Consider the following 23,521-nt stretch of genomic DNA (forward strand, 5'->3'; position numbering starts at 1 on the left):
ATTTCAGGGGTCCATTTGCCATACATTTCATATGCAAGTTACATGCAAATACCTTAACCTGCTAAAAAATAAAATCAGACAAAAGGCACAGCTCTTTTAACAAAGTAAATGATAGAGAAGGGCCTGGGGCAGCCATGTTTCCAGCAATTTGGGTGCCAGCCTTGAGAAGACACACACACTCCTCACAGCTCCTTCGCTTCCTGGAGCAAATTCTCCCCCACCTTGGTGACTGAGCAGATTGTCATCATGGTTTTCAGCTTAGGGCTAAACATGGGTTTCCCTTTCTAAAAATGTGAAGGCCCCAGATTGGTGTGGATTTCAGATCCTGGTTTTAGAGTAACCCCTGGTTAGCTTTCACCAGAGTCAACATTGCTGAAGGTGAACTTGCAGTTTAGGAGGAGAGAGTATCAATTGCTCCAGGAAAGGGAGTAAGGGTACATGTTCCTGAGACAGGCTTCCAGTTTTCTGACCACAGTTAGCGGCTACCCAGTGCTTTTGTTTGCATACTGGCAGAAAGAAGTTGTATCAGGGTGAGGAGGTCTACTCATTTCTTTAAAAAGGTGGCCAGGGAAAGTGATCTGGAATGGTTTCTTAGGTTCCCTAGTTTGGTACGCAGAAGGCATCCAGAATAGGTATTGTGTTCTGCACTTTAATACCTGTTCAAAAAAAATAAAATTAAGCAGAGATTCCGGGGTTTTTTGTCCAGTAGAGGAGCCTCTCAGGCTAATTTGCCTGCAATTCTGCAAGGCCGCAAGCCATCGTCATCGTTGTAAACTGCAGCATCCAACCCGGCCTTTACCTTCTCTTTCCCCTTAACTCTTAATTGCAGAGACACTATAATGATGAAGACCCTGAGAAAGAAAAACGAATAAAGGAATTAGAGTTGCTACTAATGTCGACTGAGAATGAACTGAAAGGGCAACAGGCATTACCAGTAAGAATGTCACTGTGTGCTTGGACGGAGGGATAGCAGCTTTACCCCAGTGCTTCTCTTTCCACCCCTTTTCCCTCCCCCTCTTCTTCTGACACTAATCAAGGCTCTATATTTCCATTTGAAGAGGAGGAGACATCACATCGCTCTCCACCCCCCATAAGCATTTGCTTCTCTCCCCCCCATCTCCAAATTACAGTGGTGCACTAATTCCACCATGTTTGCTTTTATGTGTAAATGGACTACTATTTAAAAAAGAACAGCAACGATCAGTTCCCGCCAGGTTTTATCCTGAGGGGACATCTTTGTTTCTGAGAACTTCTGAACACTGTGCATAATGAAAATGTAGTGCCTGGTTCTTGGTTTTCTTCTCTTTCTCTCTGCGCTGTATTCCTCACCTTCAGCTATATGTTGCACTCCTGGCCTGTGATCCTCAAGCCATTGCAGGCGGTCTTGCTCACCCTTTTGGGCAAATGTGGCACAAGTCAAGCCCAGAGTATGACACATACTGCTGCTCTAAAGAGTGCTACTTGTATGTATTCAGAACCTCACCCCTGCCCCAAAGCCTGGAGCGGCTTCCCCTCTAGCTAGCAAAATCTAGCTGCATGGAAGGGGGCAGGCAGAGTGTGTCTCTGCACTGGCCACACCGCTGGGCCTGTCTCCTCCATTCCAGAATGCCACAGAATCCTCCTCCCGGGGCCACTTGTGCCACATGCCCTGCAAGTTGAGAATACATAGCCTTGAATTGGCGTTGGGGAGACAGGACTATTGCTCCAGACCAAATGGTTTGGGAATCACAGCCCAAATAAGGTCCATTTTATTTGTTTTTATTTTTATGCATGTTTGGTAATGTTTCTCCGAGGAAAGTTAGATTCTATAACTGCATGTATGAAACCCAGAGCTGGCTATACTGAATTTGTATATGTAATAAAATTAATACGGGAACTGCAGAAAAAACAAAAACCTGGGTGATAGCCAGCAGGAAACATCTACGTCTAATTAATTCATATTAATAATTAATTCATTTTCTAGTTAATGGAGGGGGGGGACACAACCGTGTGCATGAAATGTTAGTTTGGCCACTTCTAATTTTTAGTTGAAGTTTTGCAATGCCTTCTCTTGCATGGTTATGCTGCAAAGAGACTTCTGTTAATTTGCTCTTCTGCTTTCCTAACCGCGTTGATTTTACAGCCTTTTCATTGCATTGGTGTAAGCTGTAGCGCTAGTCAGAGATAGGGCAAAGATGAGGGAAGGTATATTAAAAATAAGTAACTGGTATTAATCTAAATCCGCAAAGACCAATGGAAAAGTTGCCAGTGACTTCAAACGTGATGTGGAATTCACAATCTAAATCCATAAGGTACAGATAAGACCGAGTTTTGCACTAGGGAAATATTGCAATTTCCTTACTTTGCACAGGGAAGGAAAAACAGATGTGTGCACTCAGACTTTGGAAGAAGAGTGTATGCATGTAGCTGTATTCCTTGTTATACTGTAGATACTGGCCCAGGATGCAGAGTTGTTGCACAAGATGAGGTAATGCCAAAATGAAAGCTATAAATTTATTACCCTTTCAAACAAGCTCTTGCTGCACTGATGAAAGGAAACATCTTGACAACTGTTTCATGGGCATTAAATGCTTAGATGATGCAACTACTTTTATCTTTTCCTTCAACAGCCATCCGATACCTTGTGCAATTTCTTTGCTAAGTTCCTTCTGCCTCTTTTTTCTCGCACCCTCTTTACCGCCCCCCCTTCCCCTTTCCTTTAGACACAGAACCACACGTCAGATTACCCAGGATGGCACAGCACCGCAATTGCAGACAGTACCAGAACTAGTGGTAACAGTGCGCCCATTTCCTCTTTGGGGGAGCATCATCATTGTATTCCATCTCCACCAGTGGATCATGGCTGCTTGCCGGAAGAAAGTGCATCCCCTGCAAGGTGCATGATTGTTCACCAGAGTAACTTCCTGGATAATGTTAAGAATCTCTTAGAATTTGCGGAAACGCTTCAGCTGATAGATTCCGTAAGTAGAATGGTCATCTTCTAAGGTGTGGCTGGTATAAGGACTGGAGTCATATGCTATTTCTATATCAATTTCTTTTCTTACATTCTGTCTGTCTTGTTTGCTTTGTTGCTGAATAATCCGATATCTAAGGTAAACTTTCACCATGGCCACCTTTAGTGCAGTTGGTTTTTGTTTTGTTTTTTGCTGCACATTTACAACTTACAACCCAGTCCTATGCAAGCTTACTTGGAAGTAAGTCTCATTTAAATAGATGGGCTCTTATTTCTGAATAAACATGGTAGAATCCGAGCATTTAGCCCTAGCTTGTTGTTTGTGGGCTCCCAATATTTATCAAGCACAGGTAAACATTTGCATGTAACATGCATGTATAGAATCATTATTGTTAGTGTTTTCAGGTTGCTTGTATAAATTTATTCTAAGTGAGCTGGCATATCTAAAATTATTCCTAAATATGTTGTGCCTTTTAACAGTGAATTCATACTGTACATTACAAAAAAAACCACACAACTCTACGTATATTTTTAGTTCCATTTCAAGTGACTGTACACTTCTACATACCTTCCTGGATCCCTCCTTTTTTGTGAAACACACATTGCATTAATGATTTTCTTCTACGAAAACTTCGAGAAATCACACGTCATTTTTGAAGATTCTAAGTCTTTCATGTAGAAATTCTAAGACTGACATAGGGCTCTTTAAGAAGTATGGGCTGAAACCAAACATTTGGCAAAACAAATTCCTTATGACAGCATCACCTACTCGACTGTATCCTTTTCACTTAAGAATCCTGCCTCCTTAATAAAGCAGATGGGTCACAGACTGTAACAGACTGGTAAGGGAGGGGGAGAGTTGCTTCTTTTAGGAATCCACCATTAGGATAGTTTTCATTCGGGAAAGACTGAAACTGGGTCAAAATGGCTTAAAAATGAGGAACAATGGCTCCTTTACTTTGTTTCCCTTTTATTAAAGTTGTTATGTTAGTGCTATACTTTTTTAAAAAAATAATGAGAGGGCATCATACACTGTCTCATAGATTCGTGACTTCCCCCATTGTTTTTAGGATCCTTCATCATGGGGTGATCTCAGCAGTTTTGAATTCTCTGAAGAAGCAGACACCTCGCCTAGCCGAGCTCCCTCTGCCAAAGCCCCACAGCTTCAGCAAACAGAGGCCAGTGCATGTAGGCCTGAAGGACACCCTCTCTCAAACCTGAGCAAAGCCATGTTGAGTCAGGATTCCCTTGCTTTGCCCAAGTCCTTGGCTGGCTCAAAATGTGGCACAGCTCCGTTGGTGTTTCTGCGCACAAAGAGAGGGCATCCCAGCCACTTAGCCAGTGGCCATAAGTCCTTCATACTTGCTGATGTCAGGAGCTCAACTCCTAAGCGCTCCCCTGTCAAAAGCCTGCCATTCTCTCCCTCACAGGTAGAGCAAGATTTCTGCACAGATTTTACTAATCCTCAAAAGTCAGCAAGGTGTTAACAACATAGGAGAACTAATCATTGGAACAAATGACTAATTCCTGCTGCACTCACTGATTGCTCTCCAATTTTGAATTTACTCATAGCTTACTCTTCACCATGGAGTTTAGACTGCCAACAATCTAACTGATAAATTTGCTTTTCTCTTGTGTGTCTTAATTCTTGGTGGTTTTCAAGGGGTTAGCGGTTTGTTTGCTTTGCTCTTGCTTGTCATTCCTTCAGCTATCAGAATTTAACATTTCTGTTTCCTGTAACCATTTTTTCTTACCCCATACTTTCCACATTTGGGTTCACTGACTCCCTAAATTTACACTAAACGGACAATGGTGTCCAAATTACGTTGCAAACTAACAAGTGATTTAAAATAAATGATTATTTGAAAACATTTTTGAACAGTAAGGTGTGAGTTACAAACTACTTGATATATTTAAGGTATATGCATCTCATTGAATGGGCTAAACAGATTAAGAGTATGTGAATTGGTTTAAGTGGCTTGTGGACTTCTGCTTAAACATGTAGAGTTTGAAACAACAACACGTTGAGTTAATGACAGTCATTACTGCTAATGAAGTTTATTTCCTAAATTCTGCAGTAGCAGCCCTTTTTCAGCAAATTAAATATTTACCTCAAAATAGTAATTTTGAAAAGCTCTGTGCAACTTTTACTTTCTGTTCTGTGAAAGTAAAACATTCAGTTTTAATGGATAAAATAGGTACGTTTAATGTTTTTTAAAAAATCTAGTTGCCATATTTCATGCTACAAGGTTCAGTGGGTGATATCTTTACTTATTTGGAGTGGACCCATTGAAATAATTGAAGTCAAGTCCATAGATTTCATTGGCTATACTCTGCTCATGACCTAGGCAGATGTCACCCAGTACTTCTCATTAACCAAGCTCCAAGGTTCTTTCATATTATTAGACATTCTTTGCAAAGGCAAATAAACTCAGTGAGGTAAAACAAATACTTGTTTCTATAAATAATCTTGTAACAAAACCAAAGGAATATATTTGTGTAGGCCAAACACTAGAAATGTGAAACTTTACTTTGGGAGTATCGCAACCAAAATACTCACTGCCACACAACATGACGCTACTGTTGATACAGTTTCACTGTAAGTTCGTGGAAGAAGCACTCCTGTTAACTGAGATGCCCTCTCTTTTTTAATATTTGCAGTTCTTGAACACCTCAAGCCAAGAAAGCCTGGACCTGGACAATCCAACTTTAACTTCCACTCCCCTCTGTGCTCATAAACTCACTGTTACAGCACCTCTTCACAGAGACCAAGCATTTAAGATACAGAAGGAGAATAATATGTAATTTCTCTTGCTTTATTATTTTTTTAAAAATGCACTTTTGCCATGTTACTAGAACAGCTAAAATAGGCTACGAACATGCATCTTGATTTCTTTCACCCTGATCCAGAGTTTGTTGGGTTTTGGTTGGGCACACAGAGCATCTCTGTAATGTAAGCATCCCATTCATTTCAGTGGAGGGCAGCTCAGTATTGTCCATTTGGAGCTGCTCCTTCCATTGACATGAATGAGGCCAGATGTGTAGGGTAGCTTTTGAACTAGTATGGTGGCCGCTAGGTCAGTTGTTCCTACCATCTTATAATGGAACTCCTTCTGGGCACATATAATTAGAACAAAAGCAAAGCCTGCTAGGTTAGTCCAGTGGCCCAGTATCTTGTTCTCACAGTGGCCACCCATACTTGTGGGAAACCTACAAGTGGGACCTGAGCAGAAGACCTCTCTCTCCTGTAATTTCCAGCAACGTGTTCATAAGAATTCTGCCTCCAGCTGTAGTACTGTTAGCCATATCATCCATGAATTTGTCCTGTCCTCTTTTAAAGCCAACCAAATGGCACTTTGCGTCCACCATCATTATTTCTAAGTGCTTGAAGAGGTTCGTGGACATTATTTCAGCAGTGCCCACAGCGCCCCTGAAATATACGCCCTCATTATTATCCCCATAGCACACATGGCTGTTTAGAACATAGAACTTTGCAGTACACAAGTCAACCTTTTAATGTGACGCTACTCTAAACTAGGATTTCAGCAAAAAGATTCAAACTACTTGCTAATTTCTCTCTCCCCCCCCCCCCCTTTTGTGGACTCAGCTTCAGAACTCCAGCTATCAAAAGATCAATATTGGAGAGCTCTCCAAGAACACCAACTCCATTTAAAAATGCACTCGCAGCTCAAGAATTCAAATATGGACCCTTGAAAATGCTGGTAAGAAGGGGAGAAAACCGTGATAAAAATTGGATTTATATGAGGATGATACGAAGAGTTTTGTGTTGTTTCATTGCATACTTATTTTTCGTTTTTAGCCTCAGACACCAGCTCACCTTGTAGACGATCTGCAAGATGTTATCAAACAAGAGTCCGATGAAACTGACATTGCTTCTGGCATATGTGAAAATGGATCCCCTTTGTTGAAGAAAATCAAACAGGAGGCAAGTTAAACAATATTTATCTAAGACCACGTAAAACTGGGCTCACATTGCCCAGAAGTGTCTTAAATTGATTCACTTACTCTGGCGAGAAGCCAAGTTTGCCATGTTTTAATTTTAAAGATCATCAGGAGCTGGATCAGATTGTTCAAATATTTCCTCAATCTTAAATTTTTGTCAGCAAACAGATTAGGTGAACCATAATATGTCACAGAAGCAGTACAGTAAGCCTGCCATTTGCATGCATTTAACTTGTGCACATTCAGCTCCATGCACATGGCAAATAATAAAAAGGGGGTGACTTTGGCCATCCATCCGCCATTGAACTTAATGGGTTTTGACTATACTCCATTTTGGTTTTGGGTGCGATCCCTGGAATGTAACACCTGCGTAACTTGTGGGCCTACTGTCCTGTCATTTCTGTCTTTCAGAGAAGGCCATTGCTTCCACAGCAAAAAGTATACAATTGGTGCCTGATTTTTATATGTTGAGAATAGATTATCCTGGTCCTTACATACAACAAACTATGTCGAACCTTCTAAACCATTAATTTCAAAAATTTCATACTCTCTGGCTTATTGGAATTCTCAGGAACAAGAAATCAGTGAAGCCTTGCAAATCTTTTACTTAATGTAAAAAGACTACCATTTTTCACTGACGGCCCCACTAAGAACTTAGTTGCAGTCTAGATTTCCAGGAGCTTAAATTATTGTTTAAATTGTTTTTTTAACTGAATTAATCCTGAACGTCAGAACTTAATGTTATGTCATACAGAGAGTGACTTTTCAAGAACTAATATACACTGACAAAGCTAATTTGCGATGTAGGCCAACTTTATCTGGAAATAACAATTACAGGTACTGCTAAATAGGGATAGAGGAAGTCAGTTGTTGATATTTGAAACATAGCTCTGCTTTCTGCTTATAGGTAGAGTCTCCAACAGGCAAAGCAGGAAACTTCTTTTCCTCAAACCATTGGGAAGGGGAAGGGCTGAACACACAGCTGTTCACACATGTGTCCACTGTAGAAGATGTGCCGGTATGTATTAAGCTATGAATCTTGCGTTATTTGTTATTTTGTTTTTTGTGATATGGCATATTTGGAAGCTGTGGTAAACAAGCAGATACAGCTCAGGAGCCACATCTGTCTCACCAAGATGTTTCCTCTGACCATGTCACCAGGCTGCTGTTGTGGGCTGATGTGTCTGCAAAATGGGTAATTCTGCAGGAAAGGGTTGGGAAACTTTTCCCAGAGAAAGTGCCTTAGGTAGAGCCACTTGTTGCTAATACCTTATTCCCCCCACCCCCTTCTGAAATTCAAGTACAGTTGTACCTCGGGTTAAGTACTTAATTCGTTCCGGAGGTCCGTTCTTAACCTGAAACTGTTCTTAACCTGAAGCACCACTTTAGTTAATGGGGCCTTGCGCTGCCGCAGCACAATTTCTGTTCTCATTCTGAAGCAAAGTTCTTAACCTGAAGCACTATTTCTGGGTTAGCGGAGTCTGTAACCTGAAGCGTATGTAACCTGAGGTACCACTGTAGTAAAAAAAATGTACAGCCTATGATACGCACGTGGAAATCTTCTTGTTTTTAACTAAAGGCATGTTTAATACTCCCATTATAATGAACAGGACACTAAAACGCTTAACTTTGGTTTGAAAATCATTATATATATATGCACTTAATTTGGGCTGGATTGTGCCAAAACATTTTTCACCTTAAGTTCACCAGTTTTTCTTTATATTGTATATATAAAAGCACGGTGCTGGTACAGAGTGCACTTTAGGTTGTGTAAAAAGCTGAGCCAAAGTTCTGCTCATAATTGGATCGCTGAAGTGTTTGCTGAAGTCAGTGGAATCAGTGAAATGTTTACTTTCTTTGCCCAACACCCTTTGTAAATGGCATAATTTCATTTTTAATATAAATGGGATTAGAACAAAATATAGTCCAATTGCTCCATACTTGTACTTAAGCCGATTTACTGCTATTTAAATTTTATTTCTCACTGTTCCCTTAAAGTGACTGGTACCAGATTTAGCCTTGCGTGTTTTCAGTTTTACTGGGCTGTGTGAGTCAGACTGCATGTTAATACTGTCAACTAAAGGACAAGGAAATTCCCACTTTAGTACGCATGTCATTCTGATCCTTTCAATGCAATGTGCTGCTTCGTTGTTTATGTTCAGCTTAGCTTAAGTAGTTTGCTGAAAATAAACCTTACATTTCATTAATATCACTATGATTTCTCTTTTAAGAATCTGACAGCCCTATCCTATGCTTCTTTAATCAGAACTAAGTAAGATCTGTGTGTGGAGAATATAGATATAGATAAATCACCTTTGTAGGATGAGTTAATAAAGAATTAGCTGGATCCCTAGATCCAAAGCACAGAACTAAACACACTCTCCAGCAAGAGAGAGCCTTAAAATCACAGAATCATGCAGCTCAGTGAAGTGTGAAGAATATAAGCTGTTAGACCCTTTCTATATCCTGCTTAGTCCTCTTGCAGTGCTTCCCTTCTCTAACCCTCTCACAATGAACCGACCACACTGGTAGTAAGTTTAAATGCTTTACTTACAAACTCCAAAGGTCAGATTCATGTGTTATTCCATGCAGCAGCAAGCTGAACACAGGTAGAAAATTATTGGGTTACAAAATACAGAAAAATATTTCTGAGCACACAGTCTGGGCCTGAATTGGTCAAGTCCAGGCCAATGTTGCCTGGTCAGCTTCACATGGTGGAAGAGACCAAACAAAGGAAGGGTCACTTCCTTCTTCACTGGAGGTGAGGGAGCATGACCTGAGTCTACGAATAGAGTTCTGTGGTTTCAATCCCTTCATGCATTAACTAGCCCTAAGCTTGCCAGTTACATTTGACTACAATTTCCCACATTCTGCTGAGTTGAAAGGGGCTTAATGCTCAACAAGGGCATGCAGTTTGGTGTTTCTGGAGGGTGAGATGTTCTCTGAAAACTCCCAGGCCATTATTTATCATTTCTGCCTGTTCACTGATACAGTACGTGTTGCCTCTCTCAGCAGCTTTTCCAAAACAACATTTCCCTTTTAACTGTCTCTTTTTCATGTTGTGTATGTAATGTCATGACTCAGTATAACCAATCAGACTTGGTTATATGACCTCACCACAATAGCCAATTCAGAAATGCACACAGAACAAGTTCACATTGGAACTTCCTTCTAAGTGATTGTTCTAGGATCAGGCTGTGACAATGCATAGCAACATCTTGTACCCAAGTTACTCTTTTAAATGAATGAAATTAAATCATTGAAATAATGTATTCAGCATATTCATTCATTCTTCCTTTTCAATTACCTCTATTTTTTTTACTGTTTCATCAGAATCTACTTACCAGTTCTGGTTTAAAGATGCCTGCATCAGAAGAAGAGGACAATACTCATAAATTATTTGCATTACATAGAAATAGGTCATCAGTTAGCCCACTTCAGGTAAAATTCGCCTTTAAAAATTATTTGCAGTATACGATGATGCCTTGCACAATAATAGTACATATTTCTAGATTACTATTGGATGCAGTATTGTTTGCTGACTATAAAATTCAATGAAAAAAGCTGTAAGGAAAGCAGAAGAGCTGAGCTGACATTTTGGTATGCTGGTTCAAAGGTGGCATTCTTTTTTCTGCAACCTGGAAAAGAATGGTTTGTCAAAATGTAAACAGGATGGAAGACACAGATGTTATTCCCTCCTATTGCCATTACAGACTTCATTTTTGTAGCGGTGAAGCATGCTCTTTTACGTATAGGTTTCCTTGGACTGATCATTTTAATTGGCTATCGTAAGTATGAATTTCAGCAAAGTTCCACAAGGCAGTTCAATGGAAAGTCAAGATTTTGACAGAAGGGCAGGAAGGAAAAGTTGCCAAGCCTAGAGAAGGGCCTTGATTTCAATGGTAGGACCTTTATGTGTGTTGCATGCAGAAGATCCCACGTTCAGACCCCTTTATCTCCCATGACAAAGGTGGGATAAGGCTGGGAAAGGCATCTCTCTGAAACCTTGGAGAGCCATTGCAGAATAGACAAAACAGCTAGAAGGTTCAATGGTCTGGCCCAGTGTAAGGTTGTTTCCTGTGTTTAGCTATGAAGAAGGTAAGGTTACAGTGGTACCTCGCAAGATGAATGCCTCGGAAGACGAAAAACTCGCAAGACGAAAGAGTTTTTCGTTTTTTGAGTTTCTTCGCAAGACGAATTTCCCTATGGGCTTGCTTCGCAAGACGAAAACGTCTTGCAAGTTTGTTTCCTTTTTCTTAAAACCGCTTGAAGAGGTGCAGTTGCGATTTGACCGTGCTTCGCAAGACGAAAAATTCGCAAGACGAAAAAACTTGCAGAACGAATTAATTTCGTCTTGTGAGGCACCACTGTGGTTACTAACGCAAAAGGTTTTTAGCTGTAAGAACCTAAATAGAGCCCTGCTGGATCATGCCAAAGATTCTCCTTGGCCTGCATTCTGTTCCCAGTCGTGGCGAACCAAAAACCCATGGGAAGCCCTCAAGCAGAGAGCAAAAGTGCACCAGGCCTCTCCAGCTAGTGTTTCCCAGTAAAAGTGCACTTGAGGGAGATCAGTTTCTTGGGTTTACGACATTATATATGAAATAATGGAGGACAGCTCCACACACCAGGAAAAAACAAACCACAGCAGTGAATATGTGACTTGCAGACATACAACATGGTATCTTTCCACTGTCTTGTGAAGCTGCAAAGATAAATAGTACAGCAGTTGCTCATATGGTAATAATCCCCTTCTGGACAAGAGCATTAGATCATCTACTTCAACAGAGCTGAGCCAACAAAATATTTAAAATCTTTTATTACTCCTTAAGCAAATAGCATTTGCTCTGAGTAAATGAAGTAGAATTGGCTGATTACCTTAACTAGAATTTTGCATTCGACTTTTATTACCACAGAATTGATAAATGGCAGGTGAATGAGCTTTCTCCCTGTTCCAGTCATGAACCTTGGGGTTGTCACTTTTCAAAAGTTGTTCTGACCCTTGGATGTGCAAACTCAGTAAAAGATTGCGTGTACACTGGGAGAAGTCACCTTCCCTCCTACTCAAAGAGGCAATCGGAGATTGTCATTCAGGAGGCAAGAGCAGAGGAAGAGCGTAAGAACATTTTCTCTTTCTCACTCTGTAGGCTTATCCTCCCATTTGCTCCAGTAGGCCCATTCAATTTAACCTCGTACAGCAAACTGGGGGGGGGGGTATTCTGACCATATGACTGTGTGGTCTGCTACAACATCGCTATGCTGAACGATAATGGATGCTAGCTTTGAGTTTCCGGTTGTGTCTGTTGCCTTTAGGACGCTCTTTGTGCAGGGGTCATTTTGACATCAAAGTAATCATATTGTGGTGTGTGGTGGGATTCTTCCCTGGGCAAAGCTTCCATGAAATTACAGATCATTTTTTCCCACCTAAAACTTGGAAATATTGCTGCAGAACAAGTCCTGAGTTAATAAATGGATTGCAGGCTGTGGCCCCTTAAAAATCACTGAGGATAAAGGATAACTATCAGTCTCACTATGAATACAACCCTGAATGTTTGTTAGTAGCCTTGCTGTTGACTTCAGGAAGCCTAGTCGGCAACCATTTTGTTTTCAGAAGAGTGCTTCATTGTAAAACAATCAGGTCAGTGTTCTGCTCATTTGCATCTGTTCAAGTACAGAGTGGCTGAAGACAATGCACTAATCACAGCAGACTTCAGTGAACCAAATGTTTATGTTGGCCTGAGGTAAAATCCAACTCCAATTAAAAAGTGATTCCTAAATTTCAATCCAAGTGGAAACCACCATCTTGAATGGAGAATTCACAACCATTGGTATAAATTGTATAATATGTGAGCTTTTCGTTTGGGATTCAGAAACCAAACCTTCACCTTTACGCACTTTGCTATTATAAAGGGGGAAGGTGTCCTTTAAAAAAAATAAAAAATGGCAATCCCACCTACCCAAATATGTTTTGACTGTATGTGATTTTGGCTTGAGGCATGACCCCCAGAATATAGCGCGTGCACCCCAGTCACTTGAGAGTTCACTGTATTACTTATTCCCACTTTTCTTCCCTTGAGTGCTTCCTACTTACAAGAAAGCATAATGTGTGAATCAGTCTTTACAGTGTGTGAGTGAAGGAAAACACCTTGGCACAGCGTTGCCTTGTTTCTCTCTTTTCCCTAGAGGGGTCACTTTCCTTTAAAGTGCTTTAACTGGATAGCCCAGTTAAAGCTTTGACAATCTGTTTACTGTTCACTCTTCCCTGGGGCAACAGAAGGCAGGTTACAGGATAAGTGAGATAATTGCCTTGCTAGAAGAAGGATGTTCTTGTAGGATTACTGATGTGGCAAAATGAACCAAGAGTGACACAGCTGAAAATACACCATGGCTTGATAATTATATATCAACGTGGCATAAACATACTGTATGGAAGTTGCCTTTCTTATCCACAATTTTAACTTTTGAAGTAGCTTTGGAAACTGTTAACTTTTAAAAGCTGATGTGAAAGAACAAATTGATTGCTTTAGCAATATTTGCAGTGGATTAGTACCAAACATAACAGACTCATATAATCCAGAGACCTGATCCGAAACATGTAGCCAGCTGATTATTTTTTCCTGGTTTGGGGCTAAATTGCCTTTAATATAGCACTCAGAGCCCGCTGGCACAAGCTAGCAAAAAGTAGCCATACATAAAACCAATGGAACAGGAGTCACATGGCAAGCATTGTAGGGTTGTACATTGATGTTTCGTGCAGCACTCTCTCACGGATGGTAATGAGAAATTTTTCCTGTGGCAGCTTGTGAGAGGTACAGCATGTGCAAAGTGGCCATTGCTGATGAGTGGAGCATTTTGAGGGGGAGGCAGAGGTGCAACTGGGTTATTAACACCCACAAAAGTGCTTGCAAGGGGATGAGATGCATTGGAAGATGATGATGATGATGCTGAGCACCAGCCTTACACACCCCTGTCCAGAAATGTGTGCCTGTTTTGTGTTTCCATACCAAGTATGGAAGTGGAGCTTTTTCATTTCTAAAAACTTTCGTGTATGTCTGTGAAACCACCTTCTAAAACTGGCAGACCAGAGGTCTGGGCAATGCCCCCCCATAGCAATGTTCTTTTATGGCACTAGAGGTGCCATTTGGGCCTATGTGTGTTGGATTTGATGCATGTAACCCTGTTCAAATACAAGCTGATGCACCAAGGGTGTTGGAAGTAGGAGAGGTGCTCTCAGGCAGATTGGAAAGGGATTATCTCCCTCCACCGCTACGCACAGGGACCGTGTAAGGGAGAGCACCATCCAGAGTATTTTCAGAGGTGACTGCCCAGCCTTTGTTTACACACAGAGAGAGAATTGTGGTAAGCCATAGGGTGTGACTGTCTCTGGTTACTATCAGGTCACTGTATGCTTTCAATGAATTCTGATCCCTACCCACTTCTGCATGTTTAAGATAATGGAAGTGAGTTACTGTTCATATGGTCCCTTATCGTGAGAAGAAGCAGCAGCCACACAAGAGCATCTGCCTATCACTTTCTGTTTTACTTCAGAATATAATTTATTTATTTTATATAAACAATTTCCACCTTCCACCAGAAGAATGAACCCAATGCAGGCTGCAGAGCACATACACTACATGAAAAACAGTCAAACTAAAACTGTCAAAACATTCCAGAGAATAATGTATTCCTAACACACTCATTAACTGCAAGAAAATCAAACCTATACATTCTTAAGGAAATCAGCCCTGAGTGCTCACTGGAAGGACAGATCGTGAAGCTGAGGCTCCAATACTTTGGCCACCTCACGAGAAGAGAAGACTCCCTGGAAAAGACGCTGATGTTGGGAAAGATGGAGGGCTCAAGGAGAAGGGCAAGACAGGATGAGATGGTTGGACAGTGTTCTCGAAGCTACTAACATGAGTTTGACCAAACTGCGGGAGGCAGTGGAAGACAGGAGTGCGTGGCGTGCTCTGATCCATGGGGTCACGAAGAGTCGGACACGACTAAAAAACTAAACAACAACAAAGAGAAAAATTAAAGAGTTGCAAAGAACCCATAATGTAAGGCAAACGTTGGCATTCCCTTCCACAGAGCTTAAGTGATTCAGATATCCCCATGCCTAACCTAGACACCCTTCAGCAGTAAGATCCATTTTTGCCTATGTGCGCTTCTACAAAAATACCTCCATCATTCCAGCAGTGGTTGCTTTCTCCCCTGAGTGGATCTGAATTGTTGAGCTTACAACAAAGACTGAAATTAGCCAGGGCATGCCAAGTTCCCCAAAGGGGTGGAGATTGTTCACTGAAATCATAGCAGAGGAAACAGCAGCAGTGTGGTGGCATATCTGTAATGTGAAAAGTATGTCACACCTGCCCTTGGCTGCGGTTTGAAGAGACAGAGGCCCATGTTGCAGAGAAAGCAAAATAAACAGGGTGCCCTGTGTCACACTTTTATGAACTGCTTGAATACCAAAGTGTGTATCACGTGGAAATGCAAAAGGTGGATTAATAAATGGATGACCTGGTCTAGCAAGGATCTTATGATGTTCTTATGCTCACAGAAGCTCTTCAAAGAGACAAGGGATTTTGAACAGTTCTTCCCACCCACCCCATTCCTCTTCCACAAAGATCTTGTCCTTTGTTCCCTCCCTGCTGTCGTGTAAATTACCACCCTGAGAATTGTGATCTGACATAAGTGTGCTTAGAATTTTGAAAGAGATTGAGTGTTGTGTGGTAGTTTATACATTGCTGCATCAAAACTGCAAGTTCTGGTCGGAATATAGTACATAAAGGGGGGGGCGAGGTGGAGAAGAAGAAAAATATATCTGTATTTACACATTCCATAGAGTGCTGAAATTTTTGCCCTCCTATTGGCTTGGGGCACCAAGACATTTTGCATGTCTCAAGAACAAGCAAATGACTGAGATGCCACCCTGGTTACAGATATGTTTATCTCCGGGCAGCACAGCACTGAGGAGGCGTTCCAATCTTTGTAAATACCACAAAAACAAACGATATTAAATTATGGCTAAAAAACTTGTTTCTTTCAGCAGACTGGTTCCCACCCCCACCCCGGTACCTTTCACAGTGGGACATTTACCTCCGGCTATGTGCTAACATATTTTTGAAGTTACCTGAAAAAAACTGAGCTAGTTATTAACTTGAGTCCAGAGCTGTCTGTGTGAACCCTCACTTTGGACTAGGCTATGCAAGTTGGGTACAGTCACTGCTTTCAGCCCACAAGTTCAGCAACTGTCTACTAGGGAACTTGTGGCCCTCCAGATGTTCTAGGAATTCATCTCCCACCAGCCCTAAGCAGCATAGCCCAATGGCCAGCATTGCTATGAATGCTGGAGGCAAGCAACAAAAGTCGGCTCTGGTTCTACATCATGCAAGAGCAACTTGCCTTGTGGGGCAGAACCAGGCAACAACCCCTTAACAACAATATCCATGCTGCTTACTGGGTGAGAGGCCAGTGAGGTTGCGGGTGGAGCCAATCTGGCAGTCCTGCTAGTGTACCCAAACAGCCCCAGCTTCACTGTCGCCCTCTTCTCCTCCTGGTAAGCAGCCATGCCACTGCCAAGAGGCTATTGCTATGGCTCTGCCCCACTGGGGTGGGCTGTTCCTGACATGGTACTTGCTGCCAGCTAAACCCCTTTTAACATGCTTCCGAAAGCCTATCGCTGTTGGGTTGCTTGAAAATATTTTTAGCATCATTCCTTCATTCCCTTCTTAAGCCTATTTACATCTCAAGGGCTCTCAGAAACACTAGGATTGGCTTCAACACAACATTCCTAGACGTTGCTTCCAGTGGCAAGTCTGTCAAACCCATTTGTAGACTACACTGTGTGGCCACCAAAATTTTCAAAGCACCCCTCCAAAAAAAGAATCGTGGCAGTGGTGCTTTCCTGAGGGTCCTGAGAATTGTAGCTCTGTAAGGGGATAAACTGCAGTTCTTGGGTTTCTTGTGGGGGGGGGTATGCACTTTGAATGTGCTTTAAAGGTATGGTGTGTATGCATTACAGTCCTCTGTAATGCCACGATTGCAGATGACTCGGGCACAGAGGACAATTCTGCGACACCAACCCTGGGAAGGAGCAGATTTACAGGAAGGACTGGCTTGTGCCACAGCTTCTAAAAAAAAATAATCTTTTTATTTTTGTTTCTAGCATTTTAGCAACACATGGGATTCAGCATTTTGTGGGAAGACAGAGGATCAGCTGAGCTTCTCGGATCCTGCACGCAAGCATATGAACGCATTCTCGACTCGAACTCTGGTCATGTGAAAAAGAGTCTTCCAATAAGCATTATGTTTTCTTTTCAAAACACTTCCACTTGATTTGGACTTACCGTTCCTCTACATGGGAGAAAAACCTTTTTCGTTGTTGTTGTTGTGGTACAACATTTGGGAGCAGCACAAAGTGCATTCAGTCACAAAAGCATATATGTGTATATATTGTTCATGTTGGATCTCACCCAACTTAAAAAAAGAAAAGGAAGAAAGTAATTCTGTTTGTTGATGATGCTTACCTAAACTCTTAGGTATTGAATTTTATGCAATTAATTATTAATAATGTGAATGCCGATTTCTTTCTTTTTAAAAAAGTGATTTTTAAATGATTTTTTATATATATATATTAAAAAAAAACTTTTTGGGAGATCAAATGGACCAGTATTAATTCAGTGAGGAGTTGCCACATGAGTTCCCATACCAGTGAGGATGCTTGCTGAGGTTTCCTTTTTTCTTTGAGGAGCTGGCACTCCATCAGTAGCACCAGTCACTGAACAAATGTCTCGGTATGAAATACTGCAAGAAAAGCATTACTGCAAATGCTGATCTAAAGGTGTAGGCTGGGGGCCAATCCAGACTGGCAATGGTCACACAGCTATACTGTTTGAAGAACTGTTCCACTCATTAGAACTGTAGACTGTTTACGTGTGTATGTTGTTGTTTTTTAATTAGCTTGCTTTAAAAAAAATTATTACGGTATGAAACATAGTTTTATGAGAACAAATTATATTTTTTATCCAGTAATTTAATTTTGTAAATGTCAAATGGGTTTTGTTCTATTTTTGGTTTGGTTGGTTTTTGTTTTGCGGGGGGGGGGGGGGTTCTGGTGCAGATTTACACCATGTAGATGGGCAAGGCCATAGAGCTTTATAAACGAAAGAGAAACCTGAGGTGGGGGTAGCTAACTTAACTATGCACTAGCATTTCAGACTTTGGAAACATTACTGCTTTTTAACCCCCTACCTGGCCCTCCCTTTTTTTTTTTTTTTTTGCAAGCAATACTTTAAAACACTGTTCTTGGGAGATTTTATGTGCCTATATGTGTGCTCATGGGTTTGCAACAACATAGAATGCAAACTCCAGCTATTTGGGAGATCCTAGTCTTGCTTGCTGCTTCTACTCTTGTTTCACTTATAGTCTAAATAGTCCCTAACATGGATTCCATACACAAAAACATTTTTTTAAAAAAAAATGTATGTCTTTTGGACTGCCATATCAAACTTTTCCCAGTACTAAGAGAAGGTTGCTTCTTTTTCTTATAATGGATTCTGAATTTGCTGCCTTAATAGAATTAGGTGCAGCTTTTCCTGCACTTAACTTTTTATAAGACACTGTACTTACTGCCTTGTAGATAAATAAAGTGTGCCGTTTTGTAAAAACCTACCGTTTGTTTAAATGCACTTGAGTTTTAGTATATTTGGGGGAGAGAAGTGGGGGGGGAAGTAATCTTGCCACATCCATCTGTTCATTGAGCAGGTCTTGCAAAGTAACAAGATGCCCTTCTACCCAGAACTCAAAACATTGGAAACCCATAGAATCGTATCAAGGTTTCAAATTGCACATCAAATTGGGACAGTCCAGTTCTACAATGGATATTTGAGTTAGATCTTGTTTAAATAAATTATTCTATACCATTCAGAACATTGTATATACTCGAGTATAAGCCGACTCTAATATAAGCTGAGGCACCTAATTTTACCACAAAAAACTAGGAAAACTTACTGACTCGAGTATAAGCCGGTTCACCACACCACAAACCTCCTAGTGGGCCGGAGTGTGTGTGTGTGTGCACGCGTGCATGTGCACACAGCAGAAGGGGCTTCTCTCCCCCCCCAGCCCCTTCCGCCCCCCTGCCTACCTAGGGTGCTGCCAAGAGGCAGAGGCTGGTGGCGGTGGCGGAGGAAGAACAAGCAGCCCAAAAGGGCTACTTTCGGGCTGCTCATTCCTCCTCCTCTGCCGACAACAGCCTCTGCTGCTGGAAATGCGCTTGGGTGAGGCCCTCACTCAAGTATAAGCCACGGGGGGCTTTTTCAGCATAAAAAATGCTGAAAATGTTGGCTTATACACGAGTATATACGGTATTTCCATTCAGTGTGGGTATGACTGTGTGTAGAACAGGATGGGGCTCATATAGTGCAGAACAACAAAATATGGCTTGGTGCCTGAGTCCTTGCATCTTTCCAGGTTTCAGGTTCTGCTGGGAGGAACTTCTGCCTGCATGCTAGCGATTCCTTTTCCTGAATAATTAAAAATGCATGTTGAATGGAATGTGCTTATCCTAGTTCAAAAATGGATACAAGTATACACTCAGGTGCAGAAGGCCCATGTGTGTATTTTGCACAACATTTTAAACAAAAGTCCAGTCAGCATCTCAACACAAGAGTGTAACAAAGAAAAATCGACTCAAGTGCGCTTCATGGTGTATTTTGTAGTTGGGCCTGTATACCTCCCCCACTATTGAGTAGGTTCTGTTTGCCCCCAGGCCAAAGAATACAGTGGTACCCCGCAAGACGAATGCCTCGCAAGACGGAAAACCCGCAAGACGAAAGGGTTTTCTGTTTTGGAGGCGCTTCGCAAGACGAATTTCCCTATGGGCTTGCTTCGCAAGACGAAAGCCCATAGGGAAATCTCCGGGGACCTGTTTTAAATTGCTGGCGGTCGGGAGCAAAGACTTTCGCCCACAGCCGGCCTTGGACCTCTTCTGAGGCCGGCGGGGGGCAAAAGTCTTTGCTCCCCCCCCCCGCCTGCCTTCCCGGGACAGCGGAGACTTCTCCGCTGCCCCGGGCGATCTTAAAATGCTGGGGGTCGGGAGCGAAGCCTCCGCTGTCCCGGGGAGATTTTAAAATGCTGGGGGTCGGGAGCGAAGCGTTCGCTGCCGACCCCCAGCATTTTAAAATCTCCCCAGGACAGCAGAGAAGTCTCTGCTGTCCCGGGCGATCTTAAAATGCTGGCGGGCGGGAGCGAAGCGTTCGCTGCCGACCCCCAGCATTTTAAAATCTCCCCGGGACAGCGGAGGCTTCGCTCCCGCCCGCCAGCATTTTAAAATCGCCCCGGGACAGCGGAGGCTTCGCTCCCGCCCGCCAGCATTTTAAAATCGCCCCGGGACAGCAGGGGCTTTTAAAATGCTGGCGGTCGGCAGCAAAGCCCTCCTGTCCCCGGAGCTTGCGGGGCGGGAGGTGGGAAGAAGGGCTTTTCTTCCCACCGCCAGCCTTCAGAACAGCCTTCTGAAGGCTGGCAGTGGGAAGAAAAGCCCTTGTTCCCCCCCCCCAGCCTTCAGAAGAGGTCGGGGGACAGACTGTCCCCGGACCTGGTCTGAAGGCGGTTTCCCTAGGAACGCATTAATTGATTTTCAATGCATTCCTATGGGAAACCGTGCTTCGCAAGACGAAAAACTCGCAAGAAGAAAAAACTTGCGGAACGAATTAATTTCGTCTTGCGAGGCACCACTGTACAAAAAAATAAATAAAATGAAAGCCAAATGGCGATACAAGCTGCAATTTGAACCTCAAAATTGCTTCTTTTCTCATGTGGCTCAACTTTTAATTGAAGTCAAGTTTGAGGTGCCTCATGACCAGAATATTGGCATGCCATAATCTTCTGAACAGCCAAGGATATATCCCGTACTTTGAAAGTTATCACATGCCATATGACACTGCTGCTGTCCTCACTATTTTTTTAAAAAAAGCCCTTTCATGGCACAAAACACTTTAATAATATATAATGTAATGTATTCTCACAACAACCCTGGGAGGGAAATCATTTCACAAGCAAGGCATTGGAGGTGGACAGGCTCTACCCCCACTCAAAAATGGTGAGGGGGGGGGGACACAATTGAAAGGTGAGAAGTGGACCTTTCTCACCCTCAATGGACCATTCCAACCCTTCCATGGGTGCCTCCCCATCCCTCGCCTCCAAAATCACCTCATCATGCCCCAACATGGCAATAATCGGGGTTATAAAATAAGCTATGCTAAAAGAGGTAGGTTTGTTTGTTTGTTTGTTTGTTTGTTTGTTTGGTCAGTCAGTTTTTTGTTTGTAAGCCAGTCATGAGAAGGGGGGTGCCATGGGTTGTCACAGATACAAAGTCTCCCTCATTTTCTTGACTAGTCATTTACCATGCTTCCTCACTATTTCAGTTTGTTGGTTTCCTTTTCTATTTCACACCCAGCATCAACCTGTCCTCACTTACAGCTTTGCCCAACTTCCTCCTTTGACCTGAGGGGCACGCCAGGGGAGTGCTGCTTCACCTTTCCCACTTTGAGGCACTGCAACAGGGTGCTTTTAACAGCTTCTCAAAAGTCCCTGTTCCAAAATGCCACAGAAACATGGGCACAGCTGCCCACCCTCGTAATCTGGGGAACCGGGTTTGCGTCTCCGCTCCTCCACATGCAGCTGCTGGGTGACCTTGGGCCAGTCACACTTCTCTGAAGTGTCTCAGCCCCACTTACCTCACAGAGTGTTTGTTGTGGGGGAGGAAGGGAAAAGAGATTGTTAGCCGCTTTGAGACTTAGGGTAGTGATAAAGCGGGATATCAAATCCAAATCCAAACTCCTAAATCAATAAAAATACATAGCTAACAGGTTCTGCCTTCCCCAAAAGAAGGCCTGCTGCCACTAACAAAAGTCTTGGCTGCTGTTTTTGTCTTCCAATATGCTTTGGGCCTGACAGGGTGCTTTGAGGCGGCTCCTGCCAACTCCCAAAGAGAGAAAGTAGCCCTCACGGAGACCTTTTGTTTGAAAAGAACATGGAGGCCAGGCATCGCTCGCTGATTGACTTGCAGGTAGGGATGGAAGTTTCTCATATTTCTAATCTTAAGTTTTCCACATTTTCACACCAGTTCATTGTTGTTGTTGTTTTTCAGAAGGGGGGTGGGGAGTCTTCATGGACATTTATCAGCATTTGAGTACCAATTTATCCTAAGACACATTTTTAAGAGCAATTTCCCCAATGCAATTCATTTTTTTATTATGCTTCCACTAACATATATATTTTAATGCACATTTTACCTCAGAATATGCTTTTTTTTTACACATCTCAGCTTGAGAGCTGCATTGCAAAATCCAGAGAACTGCACATTTTCAAAGATGACCATGTTTTTGTTTTGTTAGGGTGGTTCACTTTTAAATGAGAAATGAATCTACAATACAAATCAGCACACATCTCACCTACCCCAAAGCCAGCAACATAAAATCAATATAAAGCTATCATAAGAACTTGCACATGGAAAAGATATTTGGTGCGAGTCTTTTCAGAACAGCAAGAATGCATACCTGTCATAAGTTGAAAGGTTTGGGGAAGTGAAAAATGCCTTCACTGGCACCTAAAAATTCATAACATAAGCACCAGTCAAGTCTACGAGGAAGCTATTCCAGAAATTACTCCAGTCATAATATGGTTCGATGCCAAACAAATTGTCGAAGAAACAAACCTGTATTATTTAATTAGTGCAAGCAATATATTGTACATATCAAATATATAGAAGCTATAATTAGGGAAACAGTTCCATAAATAAAATAATGTAGACAAAATATTAGGAAGAACTTGATGACGTTTGAGCCATCAGTTGATAGAACAGAAGGAAATGGACACTTTTTCACTGAAGCAGAGGCTGGCGGGAAAGTTGCATTCAGCTGTTTTACTCAGAGTAGATCCACTGAAATTAATGAACACGACCAAGTTAGGTCAATTTCTATAAGTCTACTCTGGATAAAATTTAACTCCTGGATGGCAAACTTCAATGGGGGCTGTGTAGTAATGGGCTTCCTGCATTGGGAGAGGGATGGGCTCAGGACCGTTGAGGTCCTTTTCAACTCTATAATTGTAAAGGTGGTGTCTCCCCTTCACAGTAACTCTGGCACAGTCAGCTTGGTATTTACAGTATTTATTACATATGTACAAGAAACAGCAACAGTTCAGAATTATGCATCCGAACCCATTGAGTCAGATTCAGGGAGTGGCTTCCTTCAATTCCCGCGCCAATAAAGTAGGCATGGGAATCGCACAAGACGTCTTTGATCCTTACGTTTCATTTCCCTCCTTGTCTGTGCTGATGTGAAAGCATCCTCCCTTCCAGAGTCTGAGCTCCCTTCCCGAGCCTCTGGGTGGTTGAAGAGCTCCACAGCATCCCCAAGCCCCTGCTCTGCCTCTTCCGTCACTTGCTCCTCTGGATTCTCCCTGACAATAATTCTACATAAGGGCATTGTTAGAGAGGGGGCCATGCCCCTGGTCTTTTGGACTGGGCCCCATATCTCATGTCTCATCATATATATAAATAATCTACAGACATACACACTTGCAGAGCTGATGCATTTGTCATGC

General features: G+C 42.2%; 1 protein-coding gene across 3 annotated transcripts in view; it reads left to right on the forward strand.

Annotated features, from left to right (window-relative positions):
• Positions 1-18,582, forward strand: part of MYB (MYB proto-oncogene, transcription factor) — a 36,950-nt gene extending 18,368 nt beyond the window's left edge. The window contains exons 9-17 of one of the 3 annotated variants that reach the window (XM_083498113.1): positions 830-934; positions 2,703-2,960; positions 4,024-4,383; positions 5,615-5,754; positions 6,561-6,675; positions 6,774-6,903; positions 7,828-7,934; positions 10,250-10,357; positions 17,082-18,582. In XM_083498113.1, the coding sequence (XP_083354239.1) occupies positions 830-934; positions 2,703-2,960; positions 4,024-4,383; positions 5,615-5,754; positions 6,561-6,675; positions 6,774-6,903; positions 7,828-7,934; positions 10,250-10,357; positions 17,082-17,198 (1,440 nt within the window). In that variant the 3' untranslated portion in view covers positions 17,199-18,582. Of the gene's footprint in view, positions 1-829; positions 935-2,702; positions 2,961-4,023; positions 4,384-5,614; positions 5,755-6,560; positions 6,676-6,773; positions 6,904-7,823; positions 7,935-10,249; positions 10,358-17,081 lie in introns of all 3 variants that reach the window. The other 2 variants (XM_083498114.1, XM_083498115.1) reach the window with 2 other exon arrangements.
• Positions 18,583-23,521: the final 4,939 nt, after the last annotated feature.

Source organism: Podarcis liolepis, assembly GCF_965112155.1.
Source record: "Podarcis liolepis genome assembly, chromosome: 3".
Lineage (NCBI taxonomy): Eukaryota > Metazoa > Chordata > Lepidosauria > Squamata > Lacertidae > Podarcis > Podarcis liolepis.